General features: G+C 43.4%; 1 protein-coding gene across 8 annotated transcripts; it reads right to left on the bottom strand.

Moving 5' to 3' along the window:
- Positions 1–1,160: 1,160 nt before the first annotated feature.
- cracr2b (calcium release activated channel regulator 2B) lies at positions 1,161–21,776 on the bottom strand. 8 transcript variants are annotated; one of them, XM_034288422.1, is made up of 14 exons: positions 21,537–21,776; positions 14,320–14,629; positions 14,100–14,214; positions 13,592–13,730; positions 13,339–13,485; positions 11,918–12,008; positions 11,583–11,678; positions 8,537–8,724; positions 4,468–4,552; positions 3,873–3,968; positions 2,964–3,151; positions 2,671–2,742; positions 2,265–2,485; positions 1,161–2,215 (listed from the first exon to the last, which is right to left on the bottom strand). In XM_034288422.1, exons 2-14 carry the CDS (start codon positions 14,605–14,607, stop codon positions 2,205–2,207), a joined length of 1,737 nt encoding a protein of 578 aa, XP_034144313.1. In that variant the 5' UTR covers positions 14,608–14,629; positions 21,537–21,776; the 3' UTR covers positions 1,161–2,204. The 8 variants fall into 8 exon arrangements, with proteins under 8 accessions (XP_034144313.1, XP_034144314.1, XP_034144319.1 ...); XM_034288423.1 differs by having other exon boundaries at positions 1,161–2,485; positions 21,520–21,776; XM_034288428.1 differs by having other exon boundaries at positions 1,161–2,485; positions 14,320–14,609.
- Positions 21,777–21,798: the final 22 nt, after the last annotated feature.

Raw genomic sequence — 21,798 nt, 5'->3', positions numbered from 1 at the left:
GTCTTTATCTGTCCCATTTTAGCAGAGGGGTAAGACAGGCAGACAGTAGAGGGGTAAGACAGACTGTAGAGAAGTAAGACAGATAGACAGTAGAGGGGTAAGACAGACAGACAGAAGAGGGGTAAGACAGACAGTAGAGGGGTAAGACAGGCAGACAGAAGAGGGGCAAGACAGACAGTAGAGAGGTAAGACAGGCAGACAGAAGAGAGGTAAGACAGGCTGTAGAGGAGTAAGACAGACAGACAGTAGAGTGGGAAGACAGACAGTAGAGGAGTAAGACAGACAGACAGACCGAAGAGGAGTAAGACAGTCAGACAGAAGAGGGGTAAGACAGACAGACAGTAGAGTAAGACAGGCAGACAGTAGAGGGGAATGAAAGACAGACCCTTTGCTTATTAAGGGGCATTGCTGCCCCCAGAAGGCTTCTCTGTGTACATGCCAAAACATAATAATGTAAAATATATAAATATTGTAAAATATAACAAGTGCAAAACATAATAATAATAAAAAAAACACAATGGATGTGGAAATTGTTGTTTATATATGAATAATCAGTAGAATCACTAATCATACTGGAGTCATTAGAATTTTGAAAGTGAGTTGTTCTGATGTCATTGGTCACAAACTGGCACATACATGATATAGTCATAGTATCGTCATGGTATAGTCATAGTATCGTCATGGTATATTCATAGTATCGTAATGGAATAGTCATAGTATCGTCATGGTATAGTCATAGTATCGTCATGGTATCGTCATGGTATAGTCATAGTATCGTCATGGTATAGTCATAGTATCGTCATGGTATAGTCATAGTATCGACATGGTATCGTCATAGTATCATCCTAGTATCATCAATGTATTGTCCTAGTATGTTCTAACATGTCCAAGTATCTTCATAGTATGTTCTGGCATGTCCTAGTATCATCATAGTATCGTCTTGGCATGTCCTAGTATCATCATAGTATCGTCCTAGTATAGTCATAGTATAGGCATAATATAGTCATAGTATAGTCATTGTATCATCATAGTATAGCCATAGTATCGTCATAGTATTGTCCTTGTATCGTCATAGTATGTTGGAGTATTCTGACATTAGTGCTCTATAACGGCAGTCAAATCAGGAAGATAAAGAGACGGACACCACATGCATTGTCTCATATACGACAGTGTTTATTTAGCACCAGATGATGATCAACAACATTTGTTTGGTAAATACATTTTGAATACATCCACACACAAAGAGGTTTACAAACAGATGACTAGCTTATGCAGAAATGTATTATTTTGATTATTTACAGGAGCAAAAGCATTGTGCCAAGTGTTAAAACCACCATAAACCTGATTACAATCTGTTAGTTTGATTTAATTGCAAATTCTTTAAAGGTGTGCATTACAAAGAGATCACATTATTGCTCGGGTTGCTAAATAAAATTACACGGCGAGATTACAATGGTTCATAGTACTATTTTACATTGTTCAGAAATCCTCAACATAAACTACTTTCTCGCAGAGTGATGCTTTATAGCCCTCTGAAAAAAAGTTTTCCTTACATAAAAAAAAGCAAAATCACAAAGTGACCCATCAGTGGTCCTATTCCACTTCCTTAGCAGCCTGTCTATGGAACAACAACCACACCACACCACAAAAGCCTCTGTGGTGAGACTAGACCTACAGCTGGCCTCTACAGGTCACAGGACAGGCCTAATGTGTACAATACTGTCAATAAGCCATGTAGTTCGAAGAGGGAATGCTTCTTATCCCAGGACGAGTTTCTTAAAATAAATTCACCCATAGCCAGTGTAGTATGTTAGTTTTCTACACAAACGTGCGGCACAGCTAAGGGTGTGTCCAGGGAGAATTAACATGGATTTACATAAGGATGGTTGAAGGGGTGTGTCCAGGGAGAATTAACATGGATTTACATAAGGATGGTTGAAGGGGTGTGTCCTGGGAGAATTAACATGGATTTACATGAGGATGGTTAAAGGGGTGTGTCCAGAGAGAATTAACATGGATTTACATAAGGATGGTTGAAGGGGTGTGTCCTGGGAGAACTAGCATGGATCTACATGAGGATGGTTGAAGGGGTGTGTCCAGGGAGAATTAGCATGGATTTACATGAGGATGGTTAAAGGGGTGTGTCCAGGGAGAATTAGCATGGATTTACATGAGGATGGTTAAAGGGGTGTGTCCAGGGAGAATTAGCATGGATCTACATGAGGATGGTTGAAGGGGTGTGTCCAGGGAGAATTAGCATGGATTTACATGAGGATGGTTAAAGGGGTGTGTCCACAGGGAACTGTCATGACTGGTGCAAAGGCAGTGGGAGTGGTGATGGTGTGTTGGGAGGATGGACTGAGGGAGGACGGGAGGAAGGAGAGGAGAGAGGAGGAGAGGGTGTCCGTGACCCAGGGGATTTAAACCAACCCTCTTTGGGGACTGGTGGGCATCTTTTTCATCCCGTAGACGTTTGTTCATATCCCTGAGGAGACAAACAAATCATCAACAGACACAAAGACAGGCAGACAGACAGACAGAGACAGGCAGACGGACAGAAACAGGCAGACGGACAGAAAGGCAGGCAGACGGACAGAAAGGCAGGCAGACGGACAGAGACAGGCAGACAGAGACAGGCAGACAGACAGAAATGCAGGCAGACAGGCAGACCTTAATAACTCCAGCTGTCTCTGCAGACTGTCCTTTTCTTTCTGTATGTTCTTGGAGACCTTCAGTACAGTCCTGCAGTGAGAGACACAAGCATATAATGGAGAAGTTGGAGGTCTGAAGTGTCAACAACACAAGATATTAATTTCACAATGCATGTCTTTTGCCTCATTCTCTCCTCTGCCCCCCCCCCACTCCGTGTCCTCCCTACCTCTCTCTTAATCCTCCCTCACCCACCTCCCAGTCCACCTCCTGTCTCCTCCCCCAGCCCATGTCTCCTCTACTCAATCTTCTACCTGTCTCTCATCCTCTCCTGCTCTCTAATGTTTGATTGTAGGAGATCTAACTGGTCCAGGGCGGTCTGTAGATCCTCCCTGCTGGTCTCCAGCTCTTCCTGAAGCTGCATGTTATGACTGTGGAGCTGCTGATTCTGTGTCCTAATATCTGTCTGCTCGCTGTCCAGTGTCTGGATCCTCTCCTCCAGCTGAGAAGGGAGGAGAAAGGTGGAGAAAGAAATTGAGGGAGAGGCGGTTGCGAGAGGGTTGAGAGAGGATGAGAGAATGAGTATGATTGAGGATGGACTGGAACGACATCTGTGTAATATACCATTCCTGAAGATTGCGAAAACATTTCTAATTTTATTTTTCTATCTTTGAATGTGTTATTTTGTGTATCATTATGTCTTGGTCACAAATGAGATACTTGGAGAGAGAGAGAGAGAGAGAGAGAGAGAGAGAGGGGGGGGGGGAGCGAGAGAGAGGGAGAGATTAGTTATTCTGAATCCTGAATCTGTTTTCCACTCCTCTCCACTGGAATGTCTGAGAGGACTGGTTAGCTGTTAGCAAAATGGTGCTAGTTCCATCTTCACCTCCAATGTACTAGGTGGAATTGGGTGTATATTGGTAACAACTCTCTCCTCTGGTCTACAGAAGGGCCTGGTGCCAGAGATTGATTTAGGACAGAGGTTGAATCCACATACTGTAACAAGGCTGAGTTAAACCGGGCTAAATTTCAAACCTGACCTCATTCCCATCATGCCCTACTAACCAACTCAATCCTAATTTGCATATATCACTTTGGTTCTCCAAGTCATATCTGATTGATTAGGAGTGTACTGGTTCATCAGCCCATACACATTAGTGGAGGGTAAGAAGGTAAAGAGCTTTGAGCATCTTGATACTGTTTAAACATAATCACATAATTACCTCTTTCTGATTGGACAGGGAGGTCTCTAATTCCTGTTCCTTCTTCTTCAGTTCCTCAGCAATCTGTTGCATTCTGTCCAACTGTCTTATATTGACCTTTAACATGAAATATAACAATAATTATCTTTGCACTCATACTGTCCTTTAACATGAAGTATACTAATCATTATCATTACTGTTTTACACTGTCCTTTAACATTAAATAATCATTATCATTACTGTTTTACACTGTCCTTCAACATTAAATAATCATTATCATTACTGTTTTACACTGTCCTTCAACATTAAATAATCATTATCATTACTGTTTTACACTGTCCTTCAACATTAAATAATCATTATCATTACTGTTTTACACTGTCCTTCAACATTAAATAATCATTATCATTACTGTTTTACACTGTCCTTCAACATTAAATAATCATTATCATTACTGTTTTACACTGTCCTTCAACATTAAATAATAATGATAATTATTGTCTTGTACTATACTCATCATCATCACCATCACCACCACATTCATCTTTAATCATCCTCATCTTCTTCACCCTCCTCATCATCTTCACCATCAACACATTCTTCTTCATCATTATACCTGAGTGAGTCGCTTCTCCTCTCTGACCCGACTCTCCATCTCCTCGTAGATAGACTGAACTACCTTGTCATGGTCACTCTCTCGTCTGAAACACAACAGCACATTAAAATAAATACAAAAACAAAGACCATCACGCTGTTAGCCAGTCAGTTATTAAGCCAGTCAGGTATTAAGTCAGTCAGTTATTAAGCCAGTCAGTTATTAAGTCAGTCAGTTATTAAGCCAGTCAGTTATTAAGCCAGTCAGGTATTAAGTCAGTCAGTTATTAAGCCAGTCAGTTATTAAGTCAGTCAGTTATTAAGCCAGTCAGTAATTAGGTCAGTCAGTTATTAAGTCAGTCAGTTATTAAGTCAGTCAGTTATTAAGCCAGTCAGTAATTAGGTCAGTCAGTTATTAAGTTTGTTGGTATTTACCTAGCACAAAGAGCATCTATACCAGTTAACAATGAAAATAACCTGAGAGAACCCACTCCATGAATAAATCAGTCAATAAAAATGTAATGAACAAATTATTAAATAATAAACAGACAAATGGACTGTAAACCTAAGTACATAAAGAAAAGAAAGACCTGGGTAAAGCTTATTCCAGACTGTCTAGATGTTATTACCTGTGTAAAGCTTGTTCCAGACTGTCTAGATGTTATTACCTGTGTAAAGCTTGTTCCAGACTGTCTAGATGTTATTACCTGAGTAAAGCTTGTTCCAGAATGTCTAGATGTTATTACCTGCGTAGGGCTTGTTCCAGACTGTCTAGATGTTATTACCTGCGTAGGGCTTGTTCCAGACTGTCTAGATGTTATTACCTGTGTAGGGCTTGTTCCAGACTGTCTAGATGTTATTACCTGTGTAGGGCTTGTTCCAGAATGTCTAGATGTTATTACCTGTGTAGGGCTTGTTCCAGAATGTCTAGATGTTATTACATGTGTAGGGCTTGTTCCAGACTGTCTAGATGTTATTACCTGTGTAGGGCTTGTTCCAGAATGTCTAGATGTTATTACCTGTTTAGGGCTTGTTCCAGAATGTCTAGATGTTATTACCTGTGTAGGGCTTGTTCCAGACTGTCTAGATGTTATTACCTGTGTAAAGCTTGTTCCAGACTGTCTAGATGTTATTACCTGTGTAGGGCTTGTTCCAGACTGTCTAGATGTTATTTCCTGTGTAGGGCTTGTTCCAGACTGTTTAAATGTTATTACCTGTGTAAAGCTTGTTCCAGGCCTGTCTAGATGTTATTACCTGTGTAGGGTTTGTTCCAGACTGTCTAGATGTTATTACATAAGTAAAACTTGTTCCAGACTGTCTAGATGTTATTACATAAGTAAAACTTGTTCCAGACTGTCTAGATGTTATTACACAAGTAAAACTTGTTCCAGACTGTCTAGATGTTATTACCTGAGTAAAACTTATTCCAGACAGTGTACATGTTATTATACCTGGGCCACTTCCCATGTACATTTGAAACTGTCCAAAAATGCTTGAGCATCAGTTCTGTTTTTCAAAGTTACTCTCCTTATTTGGATGCATCAGGACTGAGTGAAGCCACTGATGAACACGGTGGGTTTCAAGCCCATGTGTCTGTTCATTCATCCGTCACATTTCACTTTTGGAGTTTCCTTGTTAACAAACCCAGGTTATTGATCTACTTCCAATACATTGACAGAAAAATACAATTTCATTATAGATGGAGATTCTACATTTAATCCGGAAAACATAATTACATTGTAGGTAGCTAACAGGGAGTTAGGAGGAGCTAACAGGGAGTTAGGAGGAGCTAACAGGGAGTTAGGAGGAGCTAACAGGGAGTTAGGAGTGGAGGAGCTAACAGGGAGTGTGGAGGAGCTAACAGGGAGTTAGGAGGAGCTAACAGGGAGTTAGGAGTGGAGGAGCTAACAGGGAGTTAGGAGGAGCTAACAGGGAGTGTGGAGGAGCTAACAGGGAGTTAGGAGTGGAGGAGTTCCTGCATGGATCTGATTTCGGGCATGGATCTGATTTCGGCAAGGATCTGATTTCGGCATGGATCTGATTTCGGCATGGATCTGATTTCGGCATGGATCACGCACAACTTCTAATTCAATTTCAAGCATGCCGTGTCAATAACACACGTCTTTAATCACTGAGAATATGGCATGTCTGAAATTATGTCTAAAAATGAGTAGCTCCTGCAAAGTTCAGTTGACAGAACCTGTTTGAACCTGTTTGAACCTCACCACTGTAAACCATACCATACCATCTTCTTCCGCTTATCCGGGGCCGGGTCGCGGGGGCAGCAGTCTAAGCAGGGATGCCCAGACTTCACTCTCCCCAGACACTTCCTCTAGCTCTTCCGGGGGGACACCGAGGCGTTCCCAGGCCAGCCGGGAGACATAGTCCCTCCAGCGTGTCCTAGGTCTTCCCCGGGGTCTCCTCCCGGTGGGACGGGACCGGAACACCTTCCCAGGAAGGCGTTCCGGAGGCATCCGAAAAAGATGCCCAAGCCACCTCAGCTGACCCCTCTCGATTGCGCCTAGAAATTCTGTCCATAAAAATTACGAACAGAACCGGTGACAAAGGGCAGCCCTGCCGGAGTCCAACATGCACTGGGAACAAGTCTGACTTACTGCCGGCAATGCGGACCAAGCTCCTGCTTCGGTTGTACAGGGACCTGACAGCCCTTAGCAAAGGACCCAGGACCCCATATTCCCAATGCACCCTCCACATAATACCGCGAGGGACACAGTCGAATGCCTTCTCCAAATCCACAAAACACATGTGGATTGGTTGGGCAAACTCCCATGAACCCTCCAACACCCCGTAGAGGGTATAGAGCTGGTCCAGTGTTCCACGGCCCGGACGGAAACCACACTGTTCCTCCTGAATCCGAGGTTCTACTATCGGCCGTATTCTCCTCTCCAGAACCCTGGCATAGACTTTCCCGGGGAGGCTGAGAAGTGTGATCCCCCTATAGTTGGAACACACCCTCCGGTCCCCCTTCTTAAAAAGAGGGACCACCACCCCTGTCTGCCATCCCAGAGGCACTGTCCCCGACCGCCACGCGATGTTGCACAGGCGTGTCAACCAAGACAGCCCCACAACATCCAGAGACTTGAGGTACTCAGGGCGGATCTCATCCAGTTTCTTGACCACCTCAGTGACTTCAGCCCGGGTGATGGACAAGTCCACCTCTGAGCCCTCATCCTCTGCTTCCTCAATGGAAGAAGTGACAGCAGGATTGAGGAGATCCTCAAAGTACTCCTTCCACCGCCCGACGACATCCTCAGTTGAGGTCAACAGCTGCCCACCTCTACTGTAAACAGCGTTGGTAGGGCACTGTTTCCCTCTCCTGAGGCGCCGGATGGTTTGCCAGAATCTCTTCGAGGCCAGCCGATAGTCCTTCTCCATGGCCTCACCGAACTCCTCCCAGGCCCGAGTTTTTGCCTCCACAACCACCCGGGCTGCAGTCCACTTGGCCTGTCGGTACCCGTCAGCTGCCTCTGGAGTCCCACAAGCCAACCAGGCCTGATAGGACTCCTTCTTCAGCTTGACAGCATCCCTTACTTCCGGTGTCCACCACCGGGTTCGGGGATTGCCGCCTCGACAGGCACCGGAGACCTTACGGCCACAGCTCCGAGCGGCCGCTTCGACAATGGCGGTGGAGAACATGGTCCACTCGGACTCAATATCTCCAGCCTCCCTCGGGATCCAGTCGAAGCTCTGCCGGAGGTGGGAGTTAAAGATCTCTCTGACAGGAGACTCGGCCAGACGTTCCCAGCAGACCCTTACAGTACGCTTGGGCCTGCCGAGTCTGTCCAGCTTCCTCCCCCGCCATCGGATCCAACTCACCACCAGGTGGTGATCAGTTGACAGCTCCGCCCCTCTCTTCACCCGAGTGTCCAAGACATACGACCGCAGGTCAGATGAGACGACAACAAAGTCGATCATCGACCTGCGGCCTAGGGTGTCCTGGTGCCACGTGCCACTGTAAACTGTCCTGGATAATAAACCAACTGAACTAAATGTCTCCTCATTCCCTCCTCTCCCCAGCGCTCCATTTCCTCTGTCTCCTCCCTAGATACCCCCTATTCTTTGTCTTCTACCTGTCTCTCATCCTCTCCTGCTCTGCAAGGTTTGATTGTAGGAGATCTAACTGGTCCAGGGCGGTCTGTAGATCCTCCCTGCTGGTCTCCAGCTCTTCCTGAAGCTGCATGTTATGACTGTGGAGCTGCTGATTCTGTGTCCTAATATCTGTCTGCTCACTGTCCAGTGTCTGGATCCTCTCCTCCAGCTGAGAAGGGAGGAAAAAGGAGGAGGAGAAACAAATTGAGCAAGAAACGGGTGAGAGAGGATGAGAGAATGAAGCTGAAACGAGATTATAGACTAGATTGAATTTTCACATTGGATGAATCCTGGCCTCCAGCCGGCTTGAGAGAGAGAAAGAGGGATACGACAAACTACGACAACGGAAGCCCTCCTTAATGTAGTTGCTCTGGATAACAGTGTCTGGTAATGACTTAGAAGGATAATCACCAAAGCTGGACATCCAACACTGGATTCATAAAACCAACAGACACCCTTCTTTCTGCGATCTCCCATCAGTCCCCTTATTTTACCTCTGGCAACCTCTCCACACCCACCAAGGACCCATCGAGGACCCACCGAGGACCCACCGAAGCCAGCCATCATTATTCTATTTGACTTTAAAAAAAAGAAAAGTCCTAAACACAACAGGGCCTTGTTCTGTTGTACAAAGCTGTTGGTGTTCCCAGGAAGTGCCCCCAGACACATTACCGACCAGTGCCCCCAGACACATTACCGACCAGTGCCCCCAGGGACATTACCGACCAGTGCCCCCAGGGACATTACCGACCAGTGCCCCCAGGGACATTACCGACCAGTGCCCCAAGGGATATTACCGACCAGTGCCCCCAGGGACATTACCGACCAGTGCCCCCAGACACATTACTGACCAGTGCCCCCAGGGACATTACTGACCAGTGCCCCCAGGGACATTACCAACCAGTGCCCCCAGGGTCTTTACCGACCAGTGCCCCCAGACACATTACTGACCAGTGCCCCCAGACACATTACTGACCAGTGCCCCCAGACACATTACTGACCAGTGCCCCCAGACACATTACCGACCAGTGCCCCCAGACACATTACTGACCAGTGCCCCCAGACACATTACTGACCAGTGCCCCCAGACACATTACTGACCAGTGCCCCCAGACACATTACTGACCAGTGCCCCCAGACACATTACTGACCAGTGCCCCCAGACACATAATTGACCAGTGCCCCCAGACACATAATTGACCAGTGCCCCCAGACACATTACTGACTAGTGCCTCCAGGCACATAATAAATCAGGAGTATTTAAAAGAATTGAAAAAGCTTTCTACATTTTCTCCAACTTGAAAGAGGTCATCTCTCTGATTGCGAACATGCAATGAGCACAGCTAAAGGGCCTAAACAATGAAAACAATATGACAATATGAACACAAAGCTTTTACTATACACTCACCTAAAGGATTATTAGGAACACCATACTAATACTGTGTTTGACCCCCTTTCGCTTTCAGAACTGCCTTAATTCTACGTGGCATTGATTCAACAAGGTGCTGAAAGCATTCTTTAGAAATGTTGGCCCTTATTGATAGGATAGCATCTTGCAGTTGATGGAGATATGTGGGATGCACATCCAGGGCACGAAGCTCCCGTTCCACCACATCCCAAAGATGCTCTATTGGGTTGAGATCTGGTGTCTGTGGGGGCCATTTCAGTACAGTGAACTCATTGTCATGTTCAAGAAACCAATTTGAAATGATTCAAGCTTTGTGACATGGTGCATTATCCTGCTGGAAGTAGCCATCAGAGGATGGGTACATGGTGGTCATAATGGCATGGACATGGTCAGAAACAATGCTCAGGTAGGCCATGGCATTTAAACAATGCCCAATTGGCACTAAGGAGCCTAAAGTGTGCCAAGAAAACATCCCCCACACCATTACACCACCACCACAAGCCTGCACAGTGGTAACAAGGCATGATGGATCCATGTTCTCATTCTGTTTACGCCAAAGACTCTACCATCTGAATGTCTCAACAGAAATCGAGACTCATCAGACCAGGCAACATTCTTCCAGTCTTCAACTGTCCAATTTTGGTGAGCTTGTGCAAATTGTAGCCTCTTTTTCCTATTTGTAGTGGAGATGAGTGGTACCTGGTGGGGTCTTCTCCTGTTGTAGCCCATCCGCCTCAAGGTTGTGCATGTTGTGGCTTCACAAATGCTTTGCTGGCCTGGGAACGCCTCGGTGTCCCCCCGGAAGAGCTAGAGGAAGTGTCTGGGGAGAGGGAAGTCTGGGCATCCCTGCTTAGACTGCTGCCCCCGCGACCCGGCCCCGGATAAGCGGAAGAAGATGACATGACATGACAAGTTGCTCTTCTATCAGCTTGAATCAGTCGGCCCATTCTCCTCTGACCTCTAGCATCAAGAAGTCATTTTCGCCCACAGGACTGCCGCATACTGGATGTTTTTCCCTTTTCACACCATTCTTTGTAAACCCTAGAAATTGTGAAATACTCAGACCGGCCTGTCTGGCACCAACAACCATGCCACGCTCAAAATTGCTTAAATCACCTTTCTTTCCCATTCTGACATTCAATTTGGAGTTCAGGAGATTGTCTTGACCAGGACCACACCCCTAAATGCATTGAAGCAACTGCCATGCGATTGGTTGATTAGATAATTGCATTAAGGAGAAATTGAACAGGTGTTCCTAATAATCCTTTAGGTGAGTGTATCATCATGGAACAAAGAGAGAGAATATTTGTGACCTAGTCTGTTTCCAACCTGTCTGCACCTGAATGTCAGACAGGATTTGAATTGGGGGTGTATTGCTAAAACCTACTTAGTGCTCTGATCTCCATGAGGGCTTGGGGGCTGAGGGTTGATTCAGGACTGAGGTTGGATCCACACTATATTACTGATAACTATAAGTCAGTCTGGATAACAATTTTGCTACATAAATAAAATGATAATGTAGACATTATCTCTACATATTAGTGGAAGGTGAGGGGAGTTTCCCTTCCTCAAAGAGCTTTGAGCATCTTGATACTGTTCAAACATAATCACATAATTACCTCTTTCTGATTGGACAGGGAGGTCTCTAATTCCTGTTCCTTCATCTTTAGTTCCTCAGCAATCTGTTGCATTCTGTCCAACTGTCTTATACTGTCCTTTAACATGAAGTATAAAAATAATTATCTTTACACTCATACTGTCTTTTAACATGAAGTATAACAATAATGATCATTCATTGTTTTATGCTGTCCTTTAACATTAAATAATAATCATTACTGTCTTGTACTATACTCATCATCATCATCATCACCACCACATTCATCTTTAATCACGGCCATCTTCTTCACCCTCCTCATCAACTTCACCATCAACACATTCATCCTCATCATCATACCTGAGCGAGTCGTTTTTCTTTCTCCTCTCTGACCCGACTCTCCATCTCCTCGTAGATAGACTGAACTATGCTGTCATGGTCACTCTCTCGTCTGGTACACAGCAACACATTAAAATGAGTAAAAAAGTAATTAAATCAGTCAGTCAGTCACCTAGCCAGACAGTCAGACAGAGAGCAACTCACACTATGACAAGAATTTGTGTAGAGCTTGTTCCAGACTGTCTAGATCTTATTACCTGAGTAAATCTTGTTCCCGACTATCTAGATGTTATTACCTGTGTAGGGCTTATTCCAAACTGTCTAGATGTTATTACCTGCGTAAAGCTTGTTCCAGACTGTCTAGATGTTATTACCTGTTTAGGGCTTGTTCCAGAATGTCTAGATGTTATTACCTGTGTAGGGCTTGTTCCAGACTGTCTAGATGTTATTACCTGGGTAGGGCATGTTCCAGAATGTCTAGATGTTATTACCTGTGTAGGGCTTGTTCCAGACTGTCTAGATGTTATTACCTGTGTAGGGCTTGTTCCAGAATGTCTAGATGTTATTACCATGTGTAGGGCTTGTTCCAGAATGTCTAGATGTTATTACCTGCGTAGGGCTTGTTCCAGAATGTCTAGATGTTATTACCTGTGTAGGGCTAGTTCCAGAATGTCTAGATGTTATAACCTGTGTAGGGCTTGTTCCCGAATGACTAGATGTTATTACCTGTGTAGGGCTTGTTCCAAACTGTCTAGATGTTATTACCTGCGTAAAGCTTGTTCCAGAATGTCTAGATGTTATTACCTGTGTAGGGCTTGTTCCAGACTGTCTAGATGTTATTACCTGTGTAGGGCTTGTTCCAGACTGTCTAGATGTTATTACCTGTGTAGGGCTTGTTCCAGACTGTCTAGAGGGCTTGTTCCAGACTGTCTAGATGTTATTACATGTGTAGGGCTTGTTCCAGACTGTCTAGAGGGCTTGTTCCAGACTGTCTAGATGTTATTACATGTGTAGGGCTTGTTCCAGACTGTCTAGATGTTATTACCTGCGTAGGGCTTGTTCCAGACTGTCTAGATGTTATTACCTGTGTAGGGCTTGTTCCAGAATGTCTAGATGTTATTACCTGTGTAGGGCTTGTTCCAGACTGTCTAGATGTTATTACCTGTGTAGGGCTTGTTCCAGACTGTCTAGAGGGCTTGTTCCAGACTGTCTAGATGTTATTACATGTGTAGGGCTTGTTCCAGACTGTCTAGAGGGCTTGTTCCAGACTGTCTAGATGTTATTACATGTGTAGGGCTTGTTCCAGACTGTCTAGATGTTATTACCTGCGTAGGGCTTGTTCCAGACTGTCTAGATGTTATTACCTGTGTAGGGCTTGTTCCAGAATGTCTAGATGTTATTACCTGTGTAGGGCTTGTTCCAGACTGTCTAGATGTTATTACCTGCGTAGGGCTTGTTCCAGACTGTCTCTCTCTCTCATTGAGTCTTGTAGTTGGTACAGAGCTTGGACCAGGACGTCCTCCAGAAGGGAGAGCAGCTCTGGTCTGTCCCTATGGAGCTCACACCACAAATTACACAGCTCCCATTGACTGGAAAGAAAACACACACACACAGCACAACATCACTCACAGTGAGGTACAATGGGTGGCACTCCCTTCAGAATGCCTCGTCATGGTGTGTAATGTAGCCACTTACTCTGTGAAGAGTTTTCCAGCACCCAGGTCCGTCAGTATCTGAATGAACCTTAATTCTCCTGGATCCACCTGCTTCTCCTCTGTTTCTGTCTCTTCCTGACTCTCCTCTGTGTCCTCCTCCACCCACATCAAGCCCCCAGCTATCACAGTAAGACAGTCAGGGAGACAGACAGACAGACAGTCAGGAAAAACAGTCAGGGAGACAGACAGGGAGACAGGGAGACAGAGTCAGGGAGACAGACAGACAGTCAGGGAGACAGACAGACAGTCAGGAAGACAGACAGACAGACCGTCAGGGAGACAGACAGACAGACAGTCAGACAGACAGTCAGGGAGACAGACAGGGAGACAGACAGGGAGACAGACAGGGACTAGAGGAAAGGTGTCTTTCGAAGTGTAGTATACAGTCAGACAGATGATAGACAGTCAGACAAACAGGGACCAAGGCTATAGGGTTAAGACTGCAGAAACCTACAGTACATTTACATATACAAATGTCTGGTACTTACCCATAAGGCCCATGTTAAACTCGACAGGTGTCAGGAAACCATTGTTGTCTCTGTCCAGACTCTCAAACACTGACTCCAACTGTTCTGGGGACAGTGGTAACTCTCCCTGTAATCTCTAATAGAGGAAAGATGCCATAATGTATTTTGTACTTTTCAAATGACCTTGTGTATCCTCTCATTGCACATTTAGGACCATAAAACCTTCTGAGTCCGAACCGACCTGCATGTCTCTCTTGGTGATGAAGCCCTTTCCCTCTTTGTCACACAGAACAAACAGCTCCCTGGCCTTCCCCATGTTACCCATGAACTCTGGCTGACCCAGTGCTGACTCCCTGGAGCTGGGTGACCCGACAAGGCTGTGACCCCCGACCCCTCTGCCCCCCGGCCCAGACCGGGGACTGCCACAGCTAACTGGGACCGGGAACACCATCAGTCTGGGGCTGCACGGGGACGCGATCCCGCTTCCTTCACCCGTCAAAACCTCCCCGTCGGTCAGCCAGCTGGACATTACTGCCGGGGGATGTTAATCACTATCCAACACAGCAAAAAACACATGAACTTAAAGAACATTTAATATTAACATTTGTTATTGGAAACATTTAATATTAACTTCCTGGATATTAAACAACATTTCATAGTAACTTTCTAGTTATTAAAAACGTATATATTATCTTTCTGGTCAAAGAAAATGGCATATGACCCAGGCACCTGTTCTCATTCTAGCTTTACTCCTTTTATTCTCATTCAAGCTTTACTCCTTTTATTCTCATTCAAGCTTTACTCCTTCTGTTCTCATTCTAGCTTTACTCCTTCTGTTCTCATTCTAGCTTTACTCCTTCTGTTCTCATTCTAGCTTTACTCCTTCTGTCATAATGTTTTGTGTCTCTTTCCTTTGGGTGTTTACAAAGACTGCTGTTATCTTGCAGGACCTGCTTCCTATAACTTGAAGAATAGCTAATATGGCCGGGAAGATCCTCCCTTGTCAAACATACAGGACGTTATCTGAACTGCACTGTATGGATATTGTACCTTGTGCAACACCACAGGGCATTACTAAGTCATCTCGTCTGTGTCCAGTAAGTGTGTCGGTCTGGAACTGCCAACCTATGATCTGTCCCTCTAACCCTCACTTCTCCATGGGACTCAGGCCAGATCTGACAACTCTAGCCTTAACGTCATCTCAAACATTTGAGAAACACAAATGTACGTTCCACATCCACAGGTCCCATTTGGAAGCCATATGTAAATTGTGGTAACCATAACATTGTTAGCTTCTAATTTAAGGGCTGCACCTGATTACATAAGGAAAAAGGCAATTTTCAGGTTAGGGGTTTGGTTTACGAGTTAATGTTAGGTTTTTAGGTCAGCACAATGGAACAACATGTGAGTCCTCTTTCATATTGTGTTCATATTGTCACGCTGTTAGGTATGGAGACGGAGGCAAATGCAGAAGTCCATAGGGTGTCCCCTTTTTATTAAACAAACGAAGGAATAACGTAACGGAGTGCCGGGCACTACAAAAAGTCCAATGGCACAGGCGCACAGGCGCACAGGCGCACAGGAGCACAGGAGCACAGGAGCACAGGCGCACAGGCGCACAGGAGCACAGGAGCACAGGAGCACAGGAGCACAGGAGCACAGGAGCACAGGAGCACAGGAGCACAGGAGCACAGGAGCACAGGAGCACAGGAGCACAGGAGCACAGGAGCACAGGAGCACAGGAGCACAGGAGCACAGGAGCACAGGAGCACAGGAGCACACAATGACCCACAAGGACAAGGAGAAAAGGGCTGAACTAAATACACTGAGAAAACGAGGAAAACAGAAACAGGTGGGGGCTAAAACACAGGTGAACTGAATATAACGTTGAACAGAAACAAGAACAGGAAAGACCATACAAGGACAAGACAAGGAAACACAGAAAACACGAAGCGGAATGGCCCCTTAAGGAAGGGACCATTACACATACAAGGACAAGACAAGGAAACACAGAAGACACGCAGCGGAATGGCCCCTTAAGGAAGGGACCATCACACATATTGTGATTGGTGATGTGCTGTATGCCGCTTACCTACCTGGCTACCTGCCAAACGTTTTTGATTTTACTCGATATAAACGATTAGTTAAATTCTACTTTAAGAGTTTACCAACGCAATATTTATATCTGCTGACTTTTTACCCAAATCTATTTGGACATAATTAACGGAACTACTCACCCTTCCCTGAACACATGACGCTAAGTATCATTACTATGCCTTATCACCGTAATTGTTGTAGCTACAACACGGAGAACTAGCGTCTTCAGGTAAAGATAGGAAAGTTAGAGCCTCAGCTTCAGAGTCAAATTTCTAAAACTAGATGTTATTGTCTTGTGTGAAACATGGCTAAAGCATGATGAATTTACTGCCCTAAATGAAGCCTCTCCTCCTGGCTATACTAGTGATCATATCCCTCGTGCGTCCCGAAAAGGAGGGGGTGTTGCTAATATTTATGACAGTAAATATAAATGTACTCTTAAACAAATCCATGGTTTTTATTCTTTTAAAGTTTTACTCATGAAAGTTAACCAGGCTGATGAATCGTTTTACATAGCTACTATTTACAGGGCCCCTGGGCCATACACAATGTTCCTCAATGAGTTTCCAGAATTCTTGTCTAACCTTGTAGTCATGGCAGATAGTATTCTAATTTTTGGCGATTTCAATATTCATATGGAAAATTCCAATGATCTTCTTCAAAAAGGCTTTGAAACCATAATTGACTCAATGAGTTTTATCCAACATGTCTCAGGTCCAACACATTGCCACAATCATACCTTAGATTTAGTCCTGTCATGAGAAATAGATATTGTAGATCTAATAATTTCCCCCCCAAATCCTGGATTATCGGATCACTGTCTTATTACATTTACCGTTAAAACAAGAAATCCACTTGCTCCGCAAACAATGAGTTTCAAAAGCCGTACTATAAATTAGCGGACTACAAATAGATTCCTTGATATTCTTACAAGTTCGCTCATCAACGACAGAGTAAATAAATCTGTAAATGATCAAATTGAGGATCTAAACTCACCACTGCGAAATACATTAGACACAGTTGCACCACTAAAAACAAAAGAAATACGCAACAATAAACTTGCTCCCTGGTACACAGACAATACTAGAGCACTTAAGCAAGCATCCAGAAAATTGGAGCGAAAGACTAGCCTGGATAGACAGTACACTACAATACCGAAAAGCACATCTGCTCGATCATCTTATTTCTCCAACCTGATTGAGGTGAACAAAAACAACCAAAAATTTATCTTCCATACAGTTGCAAAGTTAACAAAAAAGCAACGCTCAACAAGTGAAGTGAGTCTTCACTTTAGCTGTAATGAATACATGACCTACTTTGATGAAAAGATCATCACCATTAGAAAACAAATAACTGAGTCCACCTTAAATAGTTATTGTCCCCAAAATCGCAGGTGTCCTGAGAATGTCCTGAACCTCCCTGACCAGGTGTCAATGGGGACACTTGAATTTTTTGATACTGTATCGCTCGACACATTCACTACATTTTCTACGAGTTATAAACCCACAAACTGTCAGCTAGACCTGATTCCAACAAAATTACTTAAGGAGCTATTTCCTGTGCTAGGTCAGCCAATGCTGAACATAATAAATTGCTCCCTTTCCTCCGGATGTGTACCAAACTCACAGAAATTAAGTCTCTTCTAAAAAAAAAAGTATGGGGATCCAGACATATTAAACAATTATAGGCTAATTATAGTTCCTCTCAAAAATCTTTGATAAATGTGTTTCCCAACAACTGAATGCCTTCCTGGAGAGAAATAACATTTATGAAATGCTCCAGTCCAGTTTCAGACCCCATCATAGTACTGAGACTGCACTCGTGAAGGTAACAAATTACCTTCTAATGGCCTCAGACAAAGGTTCCGCATCCGTCCAGTTGCTTCTTGATCTTAGTGCTGCTTTTGACACTATTGATCACTCCCTTCTCTTAAAGAGACTGGAAACCCATATTGGGCTACGTGGACATGTTCTAGCCTGGTTTAAATCTTATTTATCTAAAATATATCAGTTCGTATGTGTGAATGGCATATCCTCTGACAAATCAATGGTATGTTTTGGTGTTCCTCAAGGCTCGGTTCTGGGCCCATTATTGTTCTCACTATATATGCTGCCTCTGGGTGATGTAACCCGGAATCACAATGTAAATGTACATTGTTATGCTGATGACACAGTTATATATTTCAATTAAGCATGGAGAAGCCCCAAAATTAGCTACTTTGGATGCATGTGTTTCAGATATTAGGAAGTGGATGACAGATAACTTCTTGCTTTTAAACTCAAGAAAAACAGAAATGGTCATTTTAGGACCCAAGAAACAAAGAGCTTTGTTGGCATATCTCACTGTGAACCTCGATGGCTGCATGGTTGTATTCCAAAAAACTGTAAGAAAACTCGGCGTTACCCTTGACCCTGAACTCTCCTTTGGGAATAGGCTGTAATCTTTCTTGTTCTACCTGACCTTGGCTTGGTATCAAGAGATCCCCGAATTTTCCAATTCTTAATAAATAATTTAACAGTACTGACTGACTTTGGCTTTGGATGTCTTTTTATATTCTTTTCCATCTTTATAAAGTTCCATTACCTTGTTACGCAGGTCTATTGACAGTTATTTTCTGATCCCCATGGCTCAGTATCTAGCCTGCTCAGTGCCTCCACATGAGAGTCAATAAACTCATTGATTATTTATACACAGACACTAATTGCAATTGAAAAAGCAATTTTGAAAGGAAATTCACCTTTAATTGCCATTTTAACCTGTGTGTGTCACCTTGTGTGTCTGTAACAAGGCCAAACATTCAAGGGTATGTAAACTTTTGATCAGGGCCATTTGGTGATTTCTGTTATCATTATGATTTAAAAAGGAGCCAAACAACTATTTAATAATGAATGGCTTCATATGATCACGATCCTTAAATATGCATGATCAGTCATATTTTCTAAATCTGTGCCAAAATTTCACAATTTCATGTATCTACTAGTATCTACTAACTTCCTACTTGGAATAATCATAAGAATTTAGCAATTGCTAACGAGACTGCAGATGAACTTTACACTGCCAAGGCTATTTCATTTCATGGCACAACAACGTTTGTTTTTCTTTCATTCGTGAATGAACTTGATACAATAACTATCAATATAGGTGACAATAACTGACTTTTTCGTCAAGTGAAAAGACGAGAGAATCGTGGAAACGTCTCCTCTTTCACTGCGTAAGGGGTTGTGATCTGCTGTATATTACCATTACTATTACTATTTAATGTAAATCCATTATTACTCTCAGAAAGTCCTCACTTCAAACACAATTCAAGACTGTGAGTGTCTATGTGTGTCTATTTGTGTGTAGCCTACATCATGTAAAAGTGACACAACCATCTGCTCCATGTGTTATGGAACTGTCAATAGTCCAAGGGATTCTGTGATGGAAGTCAACCTAAAAAGACTCCCCAGATGACCTCTTCCTATTCCCAAAGTTTGTGCTGGTTTCTTCCAATAATTAAAAGGGACGTGACTGGCACATGCAAGACAACAACCTATGTAGTGAGTAGTGAGTAGTGAACACTTGTGCACGGAAAGCGCACACTTCGGGAGAACCAACGCTATTAAAATATGTGGAGAGTTCTGAACAGCTGCCCACTCCAGGGAGAAGGAGAGACTGATAGGACAGACTGAGGCTGCCACCACAGCACAGCACCAGTCCTGGGATCAAATACCACTCAAAGTACCTCAATTACAATAGAACTGGGCTGGACTGAGCTTCCTTGGCTTCATGGGCCAATGAAGTAAAACGTAAATTGTAAACAGTGTCTTCCTGGAACCCAAGGCGGGTTACAGCCAACAAACAATGTACTGAAACAATTTGAAACTCAGGACTGTCCTCCACTAAACACCAGGATATTGACAATACAAACCAGGATGGTGTCATATGATGAATATATGTACATGTGTGTGTGTGTGTGTACGTGTGTGTGTGTGTGTGTATTTGGCCAATAGGCAGCATGGCCGGGACATGCAAATAAAGCATTTGCAATGGTTTTGCATTGACATAACTATTGCGATTGTCCTAAATTGTGATGTGGTGGATAGATATGGGTAAAAGAGGAATCAGAAGAAATGTGTTAGGGGATTATGACCAAGGATGCAGTGATTTAGTCTTTTTGTTTAAAAAACGACCTATTTATTGTATAATCCCAAAGTCAAAACTGAAGTTATTTTAGGTAAAATAATAAAGCTTTCCTGTTCTATAAGATAACCCACTGATTAGTATCTCATTCTAATTAGATTAATTAGAATAGGAGCTGGAGCAAAAACAGTCACACAATCGGTTACCCCTCCCCATACCGTAGCACCTGCCTGCTCATCAACATTTGTTTCATGTTTAAGCACAGGCCTTTAATTAAATTGCTGAATCTTTAACCAGAATTCTAGTTTACTGAGTAAAAAAACCAAAAAAACACCCACCCTTTGTTAAACACGTGATAGACCTCGGTGGGGGGGGAAGGCTGCGTGTTCAACTGACCATTGAAGTTAATGATCCCCAAGTGAGCTTCATTTTTTTTGTTTTAACAGATTGCGACGTATGATCATCCAACAACCGGGTCCTGCCCTTTGCACTCTATATACATACCCATACGGCTCTTCACCGCCCCCATAGCATAACATCATGTTCTATAGTTTTTATTCACAGCTGCATCTTTTAACGTCATTTATAATTAAGCTTAGGATGTAGTGTAGCCAGTACACTAGTTCTATACAGCATAAAGAAACCGTATTTGTTTTCATTCGGAATTTACTACGTTGTGTATCATTTTATTGTCCGACCGGACCTATTATTTTTTCTAAATGTATAAGGTTAGCGTATAACAAAAAGTATTCTTATTCAGTGTTTTTATTCATATATTTACAATTCACCATATGCTAGTGGTTTGTTCAGTTAATGTTGACTTAATGCTGAAAGATATTAATATGCACCACAACAAGATATAGAGAACATGTTTGATGATACAGTACGACACATATATTTAACATAACTTTGCTATGCGTGGAGGTGGCTTTGCAACTGACTTATTTTGCTTATTCATATGTATGAAATTAAAATAAAATACATACTTATGATATCGTTTGTTTCTTTAATCCAAAACCAGGGCGTTTCTATTCGAATAGTGGTTAATTAGTAACTTCTGAAACAAATGTACAGTACTCTAGTTAAGGAAACAAGATCTACTGTGCAGCTATGCACTTAAATGACAGCAATGAGTACAGTAGTCTACTCGTTCGTTATCACAGAAACATTAAAAAAACATTCATCGTATGACCCTGCATAAACATATATGTAAGGGTCTTACCATAGAATTGGACTCACCTCTCCGATATTTACCTCAGCAGGTGTCTACAGTGTCGACACCTGTGGATTCTCCCAGGAACAATATAGCTTCTCCTCAAAGTCAGTAGAGAGCGCAGTGGAGCCAGTTGGTGTTACCGTAAAGCTTCGTGTGGGTACGCAAAAACCCTGTGGTCTTCTATTCGATTGTGAACGGCAATTGCGTTTCCATGGTGTTTGAGGAAAAGCGTTCTAAAGCAAAGAGGGTCTTCTTTAGCTTTAGCCAGAAGCGTGGATAAAAGAA

This window comes from Esox lucius, chromosome 19 (assembly GCF_011004845.1).
Source record: "Esox lucius isolate fEsoLuc1 chromosome 19, fEsoLuc1.pri, whole genome shotgun sequence".
NCBI classification, from domain to species: Eukaryota; Metazoa; Chordata; class Actinopteri; order Esociformes; family Esocidae; genus Esox; species Esox lucius.
This window is presented reverse-complemented; position numbering and strand designations above follow the sequence as displayed.